This window comes from Ambystoma mexicanum, chromosome 2p (genome assembly GCF_040938575.1).
Source record: "Ambystoma mexicanum isolate Mex_15411 chromosome 2p, UKY_AmexF1_1, whole genome shotgun sequence".
NCBI lineage: Eukaryota > Metazoa > Chordata > Amphibia > Caudata > Ambystomatidae > Ambystoma > Ambystoma mexicanum.
Window position 1 is genome coordinate 227,790,047 of NC_090923.1, and position 16,835 is coordinate 227,806,881.

The 16,835-nt window shown below is 45.9% G+C and overlaps 1 protein-coding gene across 7 annotated transcripts in view; it reads right to left on the bottom strand.

Moving 5' to 3' along the window:
* Positions 1-16,835, bottom strand: part of ITPR1 (inositol 1,4,5-trisphosphate receptor type 1) — a 3,145,915-nt gene that overhangs the window by 1,223,351 nt on the left and 1,905,729 nt on the right. For all 7 annotated transcript variants that reach the window (XM_069643506.1, XM_069643503.1, XM_069643505.1 and 4 more), the window contains one exon: positions 7,410-7,536. In XM_069643506.1, coding sequence (XP_069499607.1) covers positions 7,410-7,536 — 127 coding nt within the window. The remainder of the gene's footprint in view (positions 1-7,409; positions 7,537-16,835) is intronic.

The following is a 16,835-nucleotide window of genomic DNA, read 5'->3' on the forward strand; positions in this document are numbered from 1 at the left end:
ACTTAGTGGCGGGGATACGCTGCCGTCATCCTTTTCTGTCGTTGCTGTATCCGTCCTTGTATCCCTATGTGTGGTGGTTGATGGGGTGGCGTAGGTTGCCGCTTCATCATCTTCGCCGGCAGCCTGGGAGGTGGGGTAGGCTTGCTGGGCCCAGCGTCTACATCGCTGTCTGCTCTGCCGCAGTCGTCGCCCCGAAACAATTTAATTGTCATCCTCAGCCTTTCCGTCGTCGTTCCCCACGTCGTCCATGACCGTGTGAAGGGACGCCATGTCTGCGTCATCCGATGAATAAATATCCGTGCCTTGGAGCACCGTAGAGGCCTCCACTTCCCCCCCCCACCTCTTTTTGTGTCCTGAGGGGTCAGAGCCGAGCTCAGGGATGGCATCTTCTTCTCCAGTGTTTTCTCAATCGGTTTGGCCGAAGCCTCCCGCCTGGGAGGAAGGGCCATCCTGGACCGGATCAGCCCCTTTCACCTTCGAGAGGGCGGCCGCCACCAGCTCAATTGACGACTTCTTCTCCTGGACCACCTGGGCCTTCAGGGCAAGGTCAGTTACCTTATTCGGCAGCTTGGCCTTCTCCGCCTTCTCCTGCAGCTTCCCGGGGGTTCGCAGACTTCCTCTTCGAAGAGGAGTTGGAGCAATAGTTTGAGATGGAGGCAGATGGTGATTGCGATCGCGCCCTGCCCGTAGCGGGGACCTGCTTGCGCGGCGACCCCAACGTAAACGAAATTGCAGAGTTTGGCCTTGTGTCTTGGACCCTCCACGGATAGGGCAACCTCAAAGGACTGAAAGGCCGCTCCTCGGACCGGCTGGTCCTGGTTGAGGCATGCCCCTGCTTGCCGCATGGGGTAGAGGCCTGGGCGTTGAGCCACACCGCCAATCTGCTGTGCCGATCCTTCATGGTGCATCTAGTGAATCCAAGGCAAATTTTGCAATCCGCCTGCTTGTGACGAGGAGTCACAGTGCTGGCAGTAGAGGCACTGGGAGTGTTTGTCCTCCACAAACACATTCCTCAATCCGTAGCCTGAGCAGAGCTTGAAGAGAACCTCCACCCTCCTTCTCCTCCGACATGGTCCAGCGTGCGGTGTAGGCCTGATGGCCTTCTGGAATCTTTGATGAAAATGTGACGATTCTTGCGCTTGAGGGGCGACTAAAGACACCGACAAACTGAATCCTGCTTGCCGGTCAAAAGAACGAAAGAGCACACAGGCTCTATTTGACAAACAATTTCACATTTTGTGCAGAAAAAACTCGAAAACATAGAAAAGCTCTTGGAGCAAAACATGAGGACTCCCAACACTTGAACGTGCGGTAAAAATCTGAAGATGGCAGCCCGGGGAGGGACTTAGGGAGAGGGCAGTCATTGGCTTGTGGCAGCATGACCCGGAGCTCAACAACTGTTTTATAGGAGAAAGACAGTTTGTAAGTGAAAGTGTAATTGTTGGGGAGGCCTTCCAAACCAGAGTGTCCATAACCGTTCAGATAATATTGAGTCTTTGTGCTGGTGCTGTATGGGAGGTCTGCAAGTTCAGAGAGAATCCCAGTCAGTGAACTAGGGAGTAGGTGACCTGGAGATGGGACACTTGCTCCTTTGACAACCCCTCAGATTAGACAGTCATCCAGGTATGGCAAAACATGGACACCGGACCTCCTGAGGTGAGTTGCGACTTCCACCATGAGCTTGGTGAAGAAGTACGCAGCGGAGGTCAACCCAAAGGGGAGCACCTTGAACTGGCAGTGCTTGTCCCCTATGAGGCATCACAGGAATTTCCTGTGCTTCTGATGGACCATCACATAGAAATATGCGTCCTGAAGATCTATCGACACCTGCCAGCCCTGATGGCTGAGATTGTGGAGAATTTCCCTCAACGTCACCACCTTGAACTTGTCCTTCCTCAGCAACTTGTTCAAGGCCCTGAGGTCCAAGATGGGATGTAGTCCTCCCCATTTTTGTTACGCTCACCTGGTTCCACGGGGGCGCCACCCAGCACTTGGGGTTCAGATGCCCCTCCTTGCGATGCCCAGATGCAACCAGCGGAAGAGTTCTGCCTGGAATACAGGTAAGCTATGTTCAGGACTGGGCAACCGGGATAAACAGCCTCCCACCTCCCTGTAGGTCTGCGATCCTTCTGGACTTCTCCTCACCTTGTTTTAGATGTTGGCGGGTTCTCCGTCCTGCTGTCTTGGCAGGGGTATGTTGAGCTTGGTGGGCAATGCCGATCGAGTTGCTTCTTTAATGCCAGCCCGTCTTGTGTCTTTCAGGTAGGTCTTATTGCTGTGGATATTGCTGTTCTTGCATGCCTTTTAAACAATGTCTTTTTCTTCCTAGGTACGTGAAAGTCCAATATGTGGCAAGGCGGAATCTGTTTCTCGCCAGTAAGTATGGGCGTTTTTTGGAGCGCCTTGATGCGGTGAGTAGGCGCTATGCGCTGCGCTTAAGATGCCTTGCCTTGCCTTTGCTAACACGTTATCTTTTCCTCTTTACAGGTCGCGGTACTCGGCCAGAGTGTGGAATTTACGTCGTGATGCTGATTGGGGAGCGGCCGGCGAGTTAAGACTTTCGGCACAGTTCGTTAATTGTACAATGTCTAATGCCTTGTTTCTTCTCTTTTTCAGGTCCGTCGATTTGGAGGAGCGCTGGTTGCAGGATGATGGTCGGAAGAGCTGCGGGCCGCTGGCGATAAAGTTCTGGTAAGCTACTGCCTTTTTCTCACAGTGTTTTCTCCTTTCCTTTGCAGGTGCTGTCCTTATGAGGTTCGTGGCTGAAGCTGAACACGCTGAGCGTTACGTTGCAGTAATGCAAACTAACGCAAAGCGTGTCAGTCTATTCGGGTGTGGTTTAAATAGCTTCAAGAAAGAAGTCCAGGAAAAATAGTCCCCATGTTACCACACCCAAAAACACTACACTGCAAGCCTGGTTTCAAGGACCCAGGTTATGAGGATGCCTCCACATGACTGGCATTAATGAAAAGTAGTTCCCAAGCACAAGTCCATATTCAAACATGAGCCTGGCCCCAAGAAGGCCTATGCTGCAATTTCTTGGGTTTAGTGGGGGCTAGAATCAAGACTCCCCCTGGCCCATAGGTTGGCCAGGGGGTCTTCAGAGTGTGGGTCGTGACAATTTCTTATGTACCAGAAAATACCAGCCTGATCCTCTCTGCTCAGGAGGTTAACTCTTGCACGGCACCCTTCAAAAGCACGGCTCGTAGTTCTTCCTGGAGTTCCTGATTCGGTAGTTGTGGTGGTGGTGGTGGTGGTGGTGGCCTGTCAAGTGGCCTTTTTAAGAAAGGCAGACAGTAACCCAACTGAACCAGTTGAAGAGCCCAGGCATCGGGAGTAATCTCCCGGCATTAGGCACAATGCTCGCCTATCCATCCTCCAACTGGGGAATCGTGGGGATGGGGGGTGCGGGAAGACAAAAAAGCAGCTTCGAGGGCAGAGCTGCTGCTGCCGCCATCTGTTGGCTCCTGGAGGCCACCTGCCCCTTCCAGAGCGCAGGAAACACCTCTGCTCCTGCCTGGGTTGCACAAGCTGAGCCTTCCTGCCAAAGAGGATATAACACCGGTAGCCTCTATCCCGTGAGGTGAAACAAAAGGCAGGTTTGGATGGGTGTTGGACAGCTACGCCTAGCGACTTGGTGGCCAGCTTCAACTCATTGAATTTCTTTAAGGATTGTCAGCCCTGGGGCCGGAGAGGTTCTCACCGTCAAAGGAGAGGGGCAGTAGCTTGCTCTGGACAATTGGCGAGAACCCAGATGTATGAAGGTAAGCCTGCCTCATTAATACAGTAACCAACCCCATAGATCTGCCGACGCAGTCCACAATGTCCATGCCTGTCTGAAATGACTGCTGGGCCACCTGCTTGCCATCATCCACCAGTCTTTGAAAGCCTTTCGGGAATATACTGAACAGCTTCACTGATAGCATGTCAAATGAATACTTGGCAAATGCACAAGAGGTGTTAATCGCTTTCAGTGCCATACTGGCAGAAGAAAATATCTTCTTGGCAAAAGCGTCAACGTTTTTCCTCTATCGTCGTGACAACAAATGTGGATGTGGCTGTTCTGGTATTGACTGTGGCAGCCAGCACTACTAACCCCTCTGGTATTGGGTGGGTGGAGAGATAAGGTGAGTCCCCCCGCCCCCCTGGCAGCTTGTGCTTCTTGGCGAAGTCAGAGTTAACCGGGGGTGTGGTGCATGGTCTCTGCCACAAGGTGGCGAAGGGGTCACATTAAAGGGCATGGCCCTGTGGTAAAGGTGCAGATACAGCGCTACAATGGCGCACACATATCAGTTGCGGGAATGATGGGTATGATGGGAGGCATCCCGGGGGGAGGAGGAAACACCATCGACAGCTGCACCCTGTACCTTAAGTACCCCGAGTACAGACGCGGCTTGAGGAGTTTGCGGGACACAGCTGGGATGGGGGACAGGGACGCAGAATCCAGAGCGACAGGCAGTGAGGGTAGCACAGTATAATGTGAACTCTCCAATAAGCACAATGACTTAAAGGCCGGAGGAAAGTAAAACCACCAGGTTTTCCATACTGATGAACCCTGCATTTCGGGGCAGACATGAATTTCTCTCGCACTCTGCCATCGCGGGTTGCTGGAACATTGTTTCAACCCGACCGTTGCCAGGAGACTGTAGTCCCTGGGAGATGGGTCCAGCAGATACTTTCGAGGTCAGTGAACGAGTTGCCTGGGCCTTGCTGGGAAAGGAAGATATTTATTTAATAAACACTGGTAAATTGAAGGAGACCCATGGTGGGGTTAGCGGTTTCAAATCGCCCCTTGGCAGACGGGCCTGGAAAGGGGGATGATGCGGGAGAGGACCCATCAGGGGATGAGTTTTGTTGTTCCCAGGGTGCAACTGTGTCTTGTAGCCTTGCCCATGTCAGCCGGGCACCTCATTGCCAAACCCAGATTTCATTGTTTCACATGAGAACTGGCCACTGGCAGATTAATAATGTTACAGTGGTCAGCCTAACAATGTCATGAAATGTTAGTCATTATGGGGCGGTTTGGGAAGGTCTGTGACATCACTGTGGGTGGTTTTGGGCAGAGGGGGTCAAGGGGGCTTGCTCTAATTATGTCTGACTAATGAATGTCTAGCTATAGGGGGCCGATAGAGTTCATCCTTCAAAGCTTATTGGCAGATTAAACAGTGTTGCTCAACTGTTCAACGCTATAAAAGGTTTGGCCGCTATGGGCGGCACTGAGAGCTCAATTTTTTTAGTCCTGTTCCTCTGTGCTGAGTGAATTGTACTCTCGCAGCTGGGTCCGTAATGACCATCTTGGAACTGCAGTCCCGGCAGCGTTTGAACCCGGATACCTCCACTGCCACATTGAAGGTCAGCAGAGTCTCTTTCTTTTGGGCATTGCAAAAAATGTCGCAGAGTTTGTAAAGGGTCCTGGGGTTTGCTTGTGATAGCAGAATGACCCACTCTGGGTAAGTGTCCAGACGGCTCCCATGAAACTCTTTAGGTAAGTCCTCTCTTCCCTAGCACCTATGGGTACAAAACCAAATGGGTCCTGGTAGTCTTTCTCATCGTAAATACCATACATACACTAGACATTAAAGCCTCTCTGGGAAGTGGAACATATTCCTGCAGAGTCCACGGCGGAGAGCCTGCCAGTGCCGAGCGATCTCGCTCTCCAATTGGACCAGTCCAGAGCCCATAGGCATGAAAGAGCAGTCACCTGAGGATATTCTACTGGTAGAGGAAGAAGCAATGGGACCCATCAGCGCAGAATACAGCAGCGCGCCCCTGCCTGCGCCACAGGTGCCGTCGCTGCTGCCTTGTTGTCAAGCATCTTCAGGTGAAAATTTCCCACTCATCCTTCATGGAGGATTCGGTTGGAAAGGGTACCAGCTCTGGAGAAAATTTATAGCAGTGGATTTTTTTCTTCAAGGAGAAAGATAAGTGCCGTAGAGAGCAACTTCTTACAGTTGTTTCCTCCAACTCTCCCTGCACGGATCCGTTCAATCTTTGGAACGATGATCCTGGCTGTGCGACCTCAACGATGCACAATCGTCTTCTGGATGAAGGCGAGTAATTTCGCTGCTCACTCAATAAGGGCATTTGGGTGCATAGACTGACACGGCGCCACTACTTATATTGGGCCCAGATGTCATTTCCAGCATGGCAAACGTAGAGGTTGACAGAGCCGGAGCAGAGCCACATGGCGCCCCCTGGCAGTGGAAATATTCCCAGTGAACCACTACGCTGCTAAATGGATAACAGATGAGGAAATCTGTGGCAAGAAGGAATCCATTAGAAGTGCCATATGTATGTCATAAATGGCCTCACTGGAAAAGGGACATACTCCTTAGGGGCAAAGTCATCCTCAGTGCCATCATCAAAGAGGAGAGTGGTACCGCCGCTGCAGCACCCGCAGACTGTGCCTGTTTGTGCTGGGAGACCCATTTGCCTTTGGTGTTCCAACCCTAGCCAGTAGGGGTTCAGGAGAGTTCCTCTGCAGGGACCCTGCCATTTTGGGAGCAGCGCGGTGGATTCGGCTGGATTCGGCTGTAGCCAGTGTTTCCAAGGCTGAAGCTGGCGGCGCCAGGGATTTCAGTAAAGATGTCCAACATCTTCAATAGGAAGTAATCCCATTCATCCGGGGTGGAGGATTGAATGGGAAATAGTACCTTTGGCGTGGCTTCTGGGTAGTCTTTGGAGGGATGACTCTTCCTTGAGGATGAATAAGAAACGCCAGAGGAACGAGACCTCTTGTGGTGATTCTTCTAATCTTTCTTCATGGTCGACCGGTCATCAGATAGGCACTTTGAAACTCAACAGAGACCACGTGCCTTTACCGAACGCCTTGTGAAGGTAGTTTTAAGTTCTTAGCTGCCCTTTCACACAGGGCCTTGGGATGCATGAATTGACAACTCTCAATAGTTGACATGGTGCCTCTCTCCCAGGCAATACTAACGGATGTGATGGTGATCCGACACAGACATCTGCCAGCCACAACCCACGCAAGGTTTAAAACCTGAGGGCCTCAGTGGAGTTAGGTATTCTTTTTTTTCAAAAGAAATAGCGTTTACAGAAGGTGCACATAAAAAAATTAACAAAGGCCACGGGGCACAGAGCCTCGATAAATACACCCTGACATGACTGTCGCAGGGTACATACAGGTGTCAGGCGGAGCCATGCTCCGCCCCCCTGGTGGCAAAAAGATTTACGAAGATCAGCTGTGCCGCGGATAGGATATCATAGATGAGGGATTTATCAGAGGAAGGAATCTATTAGAAGTGCTGCGTCATCGCACTAGTACAGCCACGCAAATTGAATAATAGTACAATGAAGGTGCATAAGGATACAGAGGTTTGCTGTGTTGCATCAATCTCATATCACACACATCTTGTAAATCTAAAGGTGCTCCTCAAGACAGTACCTACCACCAACTGACTTGTGTACTCCAGGAGAAAGTGGACCATTGCTGAAGCTCGTAAGGCTCTCTCTCCGTCCAGGTGGCCTGATGTTTCCATGATATCTGTTCACCAAAATCTGCCGAAGCGCCTCACCCTTAAAGAAAAAAAAGAGTAGAAAGGAATAAACATCACATTGTAGCAAGTCTGGAGGTTACATTATTTCATTACAAGCATTAGATGGCTCTTGTGAGACAGGCATGGTATCAAGAGACACACAGACTCAAAGGTGTTTGTTTTAAAATCTTTATTTACTAAGGTTCCTGGGTTGATGTAATGCCCGACTGGCTGCAACTCTAAAGGTATGGTTCCCTTAACTGATGTTTCTTAAGGCCATCAATGTCTAATAGTCCAAAATAAAAGTCTGTCTGCATCTAAACCTATGCTTGCCCTCACTCTTTACAAAAATGTGATTGGAAGTCTTTAAAAAGGAAAATATTGGTTCAACAGAAAATTGGAAACCAAAGATGGTTTCATGTGGTGTTCTCCCCAGATGTAGTTTGGTCAATATCACAAAAAAAACTTCAATCAAAAAGGGCTGTTCGTAAGACCTTCTCAGCAGAGCCACAGCCACAGCCCTTGCAACTGTCTCAAATACCTTCAGAGTCTTTAGGTTCCTTGGGGTGCCCAGCCTGAAGTTTCAACAAAATATGACAGTTCCTTTTTCTTTAAGCTTCTCGGGTTTCCCTTCCCCAAGCTCAGGTCCCTTTCAGCTTCAAAACCCAGTTCAACTTGTCAGGATGAACCTCTCCTATTGCACACAGTTATTTCACACACACTTCACTTGTGGGGTAAAATCAGAGACTTTCGAAACCGCCTAGTTCTTTGCTCCTTCTAGGCGCAACCATTCTGATCGGCAAACCTCTCCTTTTTTCTTACTCTTCTTTCACCTTCAGGTGCTTCCTGTACCCCTTCTTGTTTTGGCTTCTTGCCCGGGAACACTTGCACTGTTCCTATTCAGTTCCTTTCACTTCACTGCGCCCTCTTGCACTTTCCTTTTCTTTCTTATCGTGCCTCTTGCACACCTCACATCCTTTTGCTTCCTCGTGCACTATTGCACTATCCGTTTCTTTCTCGTGCTTCTCCTGAACACCTAACACACTGTCCTTTTACCATGTACGGTTTGTATTTCTCTTCATTGTACACGCTCTACTCTTCACATGCCTTTCCTTTTGCTTTTTCTCCTCTTCCGCACTGCTAGCGCAACTTACTTTCTTCTACAGCTTTTCTTCACTTATTTCAGATACTTTCTGTCCTTCGTACACTTTCATAACTTTCTGCCCTGTGCCGCTTTAAAGTTGTGTCCTTCTCCAGCTCGGCTTCAGTCAAGCGCATGCTCCTGAGTTTCTCTCTCTCACCTCAAAGGGCAGCGGTGAGTTGACAAGCGGTGCCACTGGATACCCTGGTTTGAGGTCAGGGTCTCACCACCTGCTCCTCAGACATTCTTGGGACCGGTACAGGTCCGAAGGGAATGAGCACTTTCCAAAATGCCACCAGCAGGATACAGGCGGTCTTCTTCTGGCTCCTTGGAGGTATGGCTCCTCGCCACGCTGCATCCCCTCTCAAACATGGGGCCAGCGTCACGTCTCACAACGCTGCTCTCCTCCAAGCTGGTTCCCCTACTGCGCAGCACTCCCTGTCTTCTCGGGTCTTGACAGCATCCCCAGCTAGTTCATTTCCTTGTGTGAAACTACACCTTTTATAGGAAGAAAAGTTGTCAAGTGGAGTTGTTTGTGAGTGTCAATTTGTACTTCTCCCAGTTGTCTCTTCCTCGTCCCAGTATTGGTTGGAAATGGGGAAGGGGTGATGGAAGGTGTTAGTGAGAATTCTCATTCTATGGCTAATTTCCCTTACCTAGTGAGTCCCTCAGCAGCTTTGCTGGATTTTTTGACTTGGTAAGAGTGTGACCTTTTCCCCCACTCTTCCCTGTGTTTTGCCATGTGTATTTCAGCTATTTTTGTGATTGTGGACTCTGGAGTACACCACTTCAGTAGCCCACTCTTTTGTGTGTTACACAGCACCTTCAGTGCAGTGACACAGGGTTGTCTTTTAGACTTCCCACCGACTCCATTTCTGGGGCTGACTACTGTCCCCCCGAAAAGGGTAAAGTTGCCATTAGCTTTACATAGTCATTGAACCACAGATCCAGTACACCCCATCTTACATGGAGTATTGGAAAGGGTTAATCCTTAGCCCTTTTTAGCTGTACCTCCTAGAGCATTGTTTTGCTCTTTTAACATTTAGACTTGGCTGGTGGCAGTGGCATCTACCCTAACATTTCTACCGCGATTATACTATATAAACGTGGTATTGTTTTAGGTTATTATATTAGCTTCGAACATAAACCCGCTTGACCAAATACTTTTTAGTTTGACTCTGGTCGGGTTTATTCGCCATTTAATTTTGTTAAAGTCCTTCTTGTGTTTTACTTTGCGCTGCAAACCAGGTTTGCCTTCTTTGTTCACCGTCTTTTGGCGGGCTTCTGCCAAGAAGCCCTCCTCTAGGCGCTGGGGTGAATCCCTTTTCTCCTCATCCAAGGCTTGCCCTTGTCTTCACTCCTTCTTATAACTTTTGCTTCCTCTGTTAACAATATCCAAGTAATCATGGCAACGTTAAATCTTTAACTGATGGTGTGATCCTCGACAACAGGAACCCGGTTCCACTTGACACTGGCTCCGGCCTATTGACTTTTGTTTTCCTGTCAGCAAGTGTTCTCTGATTCTGTCTGCCTTGACAAATGTATTGCCTATGAATTTTGCCCCCAACTCTCTTTTGGTTAACTCAGATGCTAAGCGTGTTTTTGCCCCGGTAACATTTCTTGCCGCGGATACCCGTATCTTTCACTGTCATTACTGTCAAAAAAGTGATCGCATATGTATTCCTGGTAACGTCTTTTGTTTCATAACCCCGGTCCGTTAAAACATAGGGTACTTACCTTGAGTTGTTCAGTGCCAAGTGAATTGGTTGTGTGTAGTGTATTTTCGTGTGGTTTTAATTTAAGAGAAGTGAAGTGTTTTACCAACAGATGGTTTAGAAATAAATGTACTTTTACTTTTCAACCAAAAACCTTGAGTCAGTGTTTGAGTCACAGTAATTGTGGTCCTTTGTGTAATCTCTACTACTGCTAATTTGCTCTTGAGATGGCTGCTCAGCTACTGCTACCACTTTAACATAGTAGTACAGGCTTGTACCAAAGGTGAACTTGTATTACCACTTGTGGTCTTAATTGTGTGTAGTGGTCTCTAAGGGCACTGCACAGGATTCTGCCTAACAGAAGGGTTTTGGAGGATAAATCTATTTCCCACTATTCTATCAGGGAATCGACAATGGACACAGGTACATCCTTTAGCCTGGTTTTTCCTCAAGGGGATGGTTGCTCCCTTCCATATTCCTGGTGGTTGATTATAGAAGTCTGGGTTTTGATGGTATTCTCTGTGGCTTAAATTGGTAGTGGTTGAATGGATATTAACATCACACTCCTCGCTTGGTTTTAGTCGTTTTCTCTTCCTTCCCCACATTGGGTCATTAAAGACGGGATTGGATTTAGGGAAAATAAAACCGGGATTAGGGTGACTGGAATCAACATATCCCATTAAGGCGTCCGGGACTGCCTCCTCTTCTTCTGTCGCCCCATCAGAATACTGCGTTTCGCCTGGGGCATTCCCACAAAGGCGACCCTGGATTCCCCTACCCAGGCGATCCTTCCTCACGCGTCCACGCCCAGGTTTGTGATCCAAAAGTGATGATCCTTTCTTAGCCACCCGAATGGAGGACTCTCGTGGTTTATTATTTTTTTTATTGGCATTTCGAAGGTTACATAACACCCCCAAAACCACGCCTCCCTTTTCCCCCAACCCCCACGACCAGCAGCATCTTTAGTAATATGACAAGACTTTAGTAAAGCATTCATCTTATGCTCCATATATTAGTGGGGCCTTAGGCAATGTCCAAAATCCTAATATTCTGTGGGCATAGATCTATTCTGTAGTCATCCTTCAAGTAGTCCAGCAAAATGCCCCATTCCAACTTACTAGCAACCCCTTGCAAGTTGTACGTCACCCATTCCATAGCTAATATTTGCCAAAGTTTACATAGCAACTCATGGAAAGTTTGTGCCACCTCCTCCTTCCAGTTCTGTGTGATCACCAATTGGGCCGTTAGGTCACATAAAAAGGAATGTGTGATTCTGATGCTATCTCATAAATTCAAGTTCTTTGATAAAAGGTCCAATAAGCTTTCGCCTGCCCCATTGGTATATTGGCCCCCAAAACTTCCCATACGGTCCTATTAACCTGGCCCCAAAAAGGCTGCACAACTGGGCACGACCGCCATACATGAAGCCAATTCCCCCATTTCTTGCAATTTCGCCAACAAACCGATGACGTCCCTTTGAAAATCCTATTAAGTCTCTGCAGGGTGTAGTGCCATTGAGTAAGAATTTTACACCACAGTTCCCTTAGGTGGATGCTGTCACAACCCACACTCTGAAGAGCCCCTGGCCAACCTATGGGCCAGGGAGAGTCTTGATTCCAGCCCCCACTAAACCCAAGAAATTGTAGCATAGGCCTTCTTGGGGCCAGTCCTGGCGCCTTTGGCACCAGGCTTATGTTGGAATATGGTGAAATATAGGTGACCTGGAAGGAGACTGCGCCTAATTCTTGCACACGAGACTTATTTTTTTAATTTTTATATTTTTTATTTTTCAGAAAAAATTGCCCTTAACGTTGATGACACGTGTTTCGGTCCTCCAAGGACCTTTCTCAAATCAGGGCTATTGATTAGTCTTAATCATAATAAAGTCATAAAAAAACAAAAAATAAACACATAAATAATCACAAAGAAAAATATGTGCATGTATCCAAAACATTAAAGTAAAGGTTTGATTATTGAAATTAGATCAGCATGGAAAAATAAACATTTTTAGGTGAGATGCATATACACAAAAGTACATAGATGTAAAAATAATAAAAATAAAAATAAAAAGCCAGACAATAAATGGATGGGAAAAAAGGTAGGAGAGAAGGGGTGAGATTCAAAAAGAAGATAAATACAAAATCTCCATTAGTTATTGTAGACAATAAATTACTAAAACAAGCAATTTGTAATGGTCATTGTATGTCTCAGAAACAAGTGAAAACATGTTACCTTATGGTCATGCAAGAGGCCCCTGTCACAAGATGTGAAAGATAAGCTTCCATATATCATTGGGATAAATCCCTGAAAGAGCAAAAATAAACAAATAAAAAAATATTTTTTTATGATATAATAAATAAACTCTTGTCTTACCCTAATATAAAGCTCAAAAAGTGAATAATGCACTGGGTATTGGGTTACCAAATGGCGTGTGTTCTTGAATATTAAGGATTATTAGTTGAAAACCAAAATTACACGTGAAAAGATTAGCTTCGCACTCCTAATAACTGATGGTACGCTTTCGCGTGTGAAAATATACGTGGAAAGACATATTACACGTATGAGTACTTGCAAGGTAATCCCGCGTGAGAAAATATGATACAATGAAAGGATCCTAGTGCCTCGCGTGAGAATGTCAACCCGTAAAATCGTAATGCTGGCTTGCCACGTATACTGAACTCAAAGCGCACAAACGCGTGCGCTATAATCCATGTTGAAGCGTAAAAGTACATCTTTACAATTATAGTACGCACATTCGCGTGCGCGTGAAAAAATGCTCCTATCGCATCTGACCGCGTGAAAATGTGATCGCGTGAAATCGTAATAAAGGATAGGGACGTATTCTGTACTGGATGCGTACGATCGCGTGCTGGCTTGCCACGTATACTATACTAAAAGCGCACAAACGCGTGCGCGATAATCCATGTTGAAGCGTAAAAATACATCTCTACAGTTATAATACGCACATTCGCGTGCGCGTGAAAAAATGCTCTTATCTCATCTGACCGCGTGAAAATGTGATCGCGTGAAATCGTAATTATGGATAGAGACGTATTCTTTACTGTATGCGTACGATCGCGTGCACCTAATACTTGATAAAGCGTGCGAGTAGTTTTATACAGGGTGAGTATGCACAATCGCGTGCGCGTGAAATTACAAAATCTTAGCGTGAAAAACTTGGTAGTCGATTCACACGCGTTCGCGTACGCGGAAATCGCATGAGAATGTGGATGCGTGAAAAATTCAGACGCTCTCTTACCTGCTGTTCAGATTAAGCGCGTACAATCGCAGAATTGCTACAAGTCTCAAGGGGGCGCCATTATGCGTCCTCCCTGTTGTTTTATATGTTGCTAAGGGAACAATTCTCATAGAATGTCCTTCCTTCATGTTTAGTCGTATGTTCACTGGTGGCCATATTGTAATGGAGTGAAAATGCGATAAAGGTATATGTTGAGTGGCAAATTGAGAAGTAATATGTATTCAAATAAAGTCTGCACGTCATGAACTTTTGATAAATTATCAAAAAAAATTGCATAGAAAAAACAAGTGTGTGAATGTATGAATGAGAAAATGTCTTAATAAAGAAGACAATAATATGGAATAATGTACATAAAATGGTAAGAATGTTTACTCTTCATTATAGTTACCACAAAGTTGTAACTATAAAAAGGACACCATTTCATTATCAGAATTAAGTCCGAGTACTGTTGAATTGAATTTGCAAATCATTTTCGCCTCAGTTTGTCTGAGTCTCTTTTCTCTGTCACCTCCACGTCTTCCAAGGGTAACTTTTTGAAGGCCAATGAACTTGATGTCAGCTTTGTTATCCAATTGATGTTCCTCTTGCCAATGACAGGCAAGCGGCAGTCTAGGGTCCTGGCTTCCAATTTTGGCAAGATGTTCACGTTCTCTAGTCCTGAGTTCCCTAATGGTGCTTCCAATGTATATTAATTTGCACACACATACAATCGCATAAACCACATATTTTGTCCTACAGTTTATAGATTGCTTGATTTTTATAGTCTTGTTATTGCTGCCCTTGAAACAATCTGTTTTTTCATGTGCATATTTGCAAATGGTGCAAGTTCCACATTTCCTGAAGCCATGGGTAGATTGTAGCCAATTCGATGTTCCCTCCGGTAGGTCCGGTAAGTCTGAAGGGCTTAGTTTGTTTTTGAGTGTCTGTGCTCTCTTAAAGATGATTCGTGGTTTGTTGTCAATAAAATTGGAAATATGGTCATCCAATTTCAAGAGATTCCAGTATAATCAATGGTTTTCAGAGCCCATGTATGTTGAATTGAGGTATATAATGCTTTCACATCCATAGTTGCTAAAAGACAATCATGTTCCCAGTTCCAAGAGCAAGAAGAAATTGTCAGACCAAAGAATACTTTGAGAAAGAATGTGGGCTTCTACAATCAAGATTTCTGGCAAGAGGATATTCGAACAATTGTGTCGCTAAGGCATTGGACAAAAGTCTACAACTAACTCAGGAACAGACTCTAGCTAGTAAGAACAGATCTGCGGAGCCATCCACCATAGGATTCATCACGAAATTTGGTAACGACCACAAACATGTGAGAAAAATACTGGCCAAACACTGGAATCTCTTGAAATTGGATGACCATATTTCCAATTTTATTGACAACAAACCACGAATCATCTTTAAGAGAGCACAGACACTCAAAAACAAACTAAGCCCTTCAGACTTACCGGACCTACCGGAGGGAACATCGAATTGGCTACAATCTACCCATGGCTTCAGGAAATGTGGAACTTGCACCATTTGCAAATATGCACATGAAAAAACAGATTGTTTCAAGGGCAGCAATAACAAGACTATAAAAATCAAGCAATCTATAAACTGTAGGACAAAATATGTGGTTTATGCGATTGTATGTGTGTGCAAATTAATATACATTGGAAGCACCATTAGGGAACTCAGGACTAGAGTACGTGAACATCTTGCCAAAATTGGAAGCCAGGACCCTAGACTGCCGCTTGCCTGTCATTGGCAAGAGGAACATCAATTGGATAACAAAGCTGACATCAAGTTCATTGGCCTTCAAAAAGTTACCCTTGGAAGACGTGGAGGTGACAGAGAAAAGAGACTCAGACAAACTGAGGCGAAAATGATTTGCAAATTCAATTCAACAGTACTCGGACTTAATTCTGATAATGAAATGGTGTCCTTTTTATAGTTACAACTTTGTGGTAACTATAATGAAGAGTAAACATTCTTACCATTTTATGTACATTATTCCATATTATTGTCTTCTTTATTAAGACATTTTCTCATTCATACATTCACACACTTGTTTTTTCTATGCAATTTTTTTTGATAATTTATCAAAAGTTCATGACGTGCAGACTTTATTTGAATACATATTACTTCTCAATTTGCCACTCAACATATACCTTTATCGCATTTTCACTCCATTACAATATGGCCACCAGTGAACATACGACTAAACATGAAGGAAGGACATTCTATGAGAATTGTTCCCTTAGCAACATATAAAACAACAGGGAGGACGCATAATGGCGCCCCCTTGAGACTTGTAGCAATTCTGCGATTGTACGCGCTTAATCTGAACAGCAGGTAAGAGAGCGTCTGAATTTTTCACGCATCCACATTCTCATGCGATTTCCGCGTACGCGAACGCGTGTGAATCGACTACCAAGTTTTTCACGCTAAGATTTTGTAATTTCACGCGCACGCGATTGTGCATACTCACCCTGTATAAAACTACTCGCACGCTTTATCAAGTATTAGGTGCACGCGATCGTACGCATACAGTAAAGAATACGTCTCTATCCATAATTACGATTTCACGCGATCACATTTTCACGCGGTCAGATGAGATAAGAGCATTTTTTCACGCGCACGCGAATGTGCGTATTATAACTGTAGAGATGTATTTTTACGCTTCAACATGGATTATCGCGCACGCGTTTGTGCGCTTTTAGTATAGTATACGTGGCAAGCCAGCACGCGATCGTACGCATCCAGTACAGAATACGTCCCTATCCTTTATTACGATTTCACGCGATCACATTTTCACGCGGTCAGATGCGATAGGAGCATTTTTTCACGCGCACGCGAATGTGCGTACTATAATTGTAAAGATGTACTTTTACGCTTCAACATGGATTATAGCGCACGCGTTTGTGCGCTTTGAGTTCAGTATACGTGGCAAGCCAGCATTACGATTTTACGGGTTGACATTCTCACGCGAGGCACTAGGATCCTTTCATTGTATCATATTTTCTCACGCGGGATTACCTTGCAAGTACTCATACGTGTAATATGTCTTTCCACGTATATTTTCACACGCGAAAGCGTACCATCAGTTATTAGGAGTGCGAAGCTAATCTTTTCACGTGTAATTTTGGTTTTCAACTAATAATCCTTAATATTCAAGAACACACGCCATTTGGTAACCCAATACCCAGTGCATTATTCACTTTTTGAGCTTTATA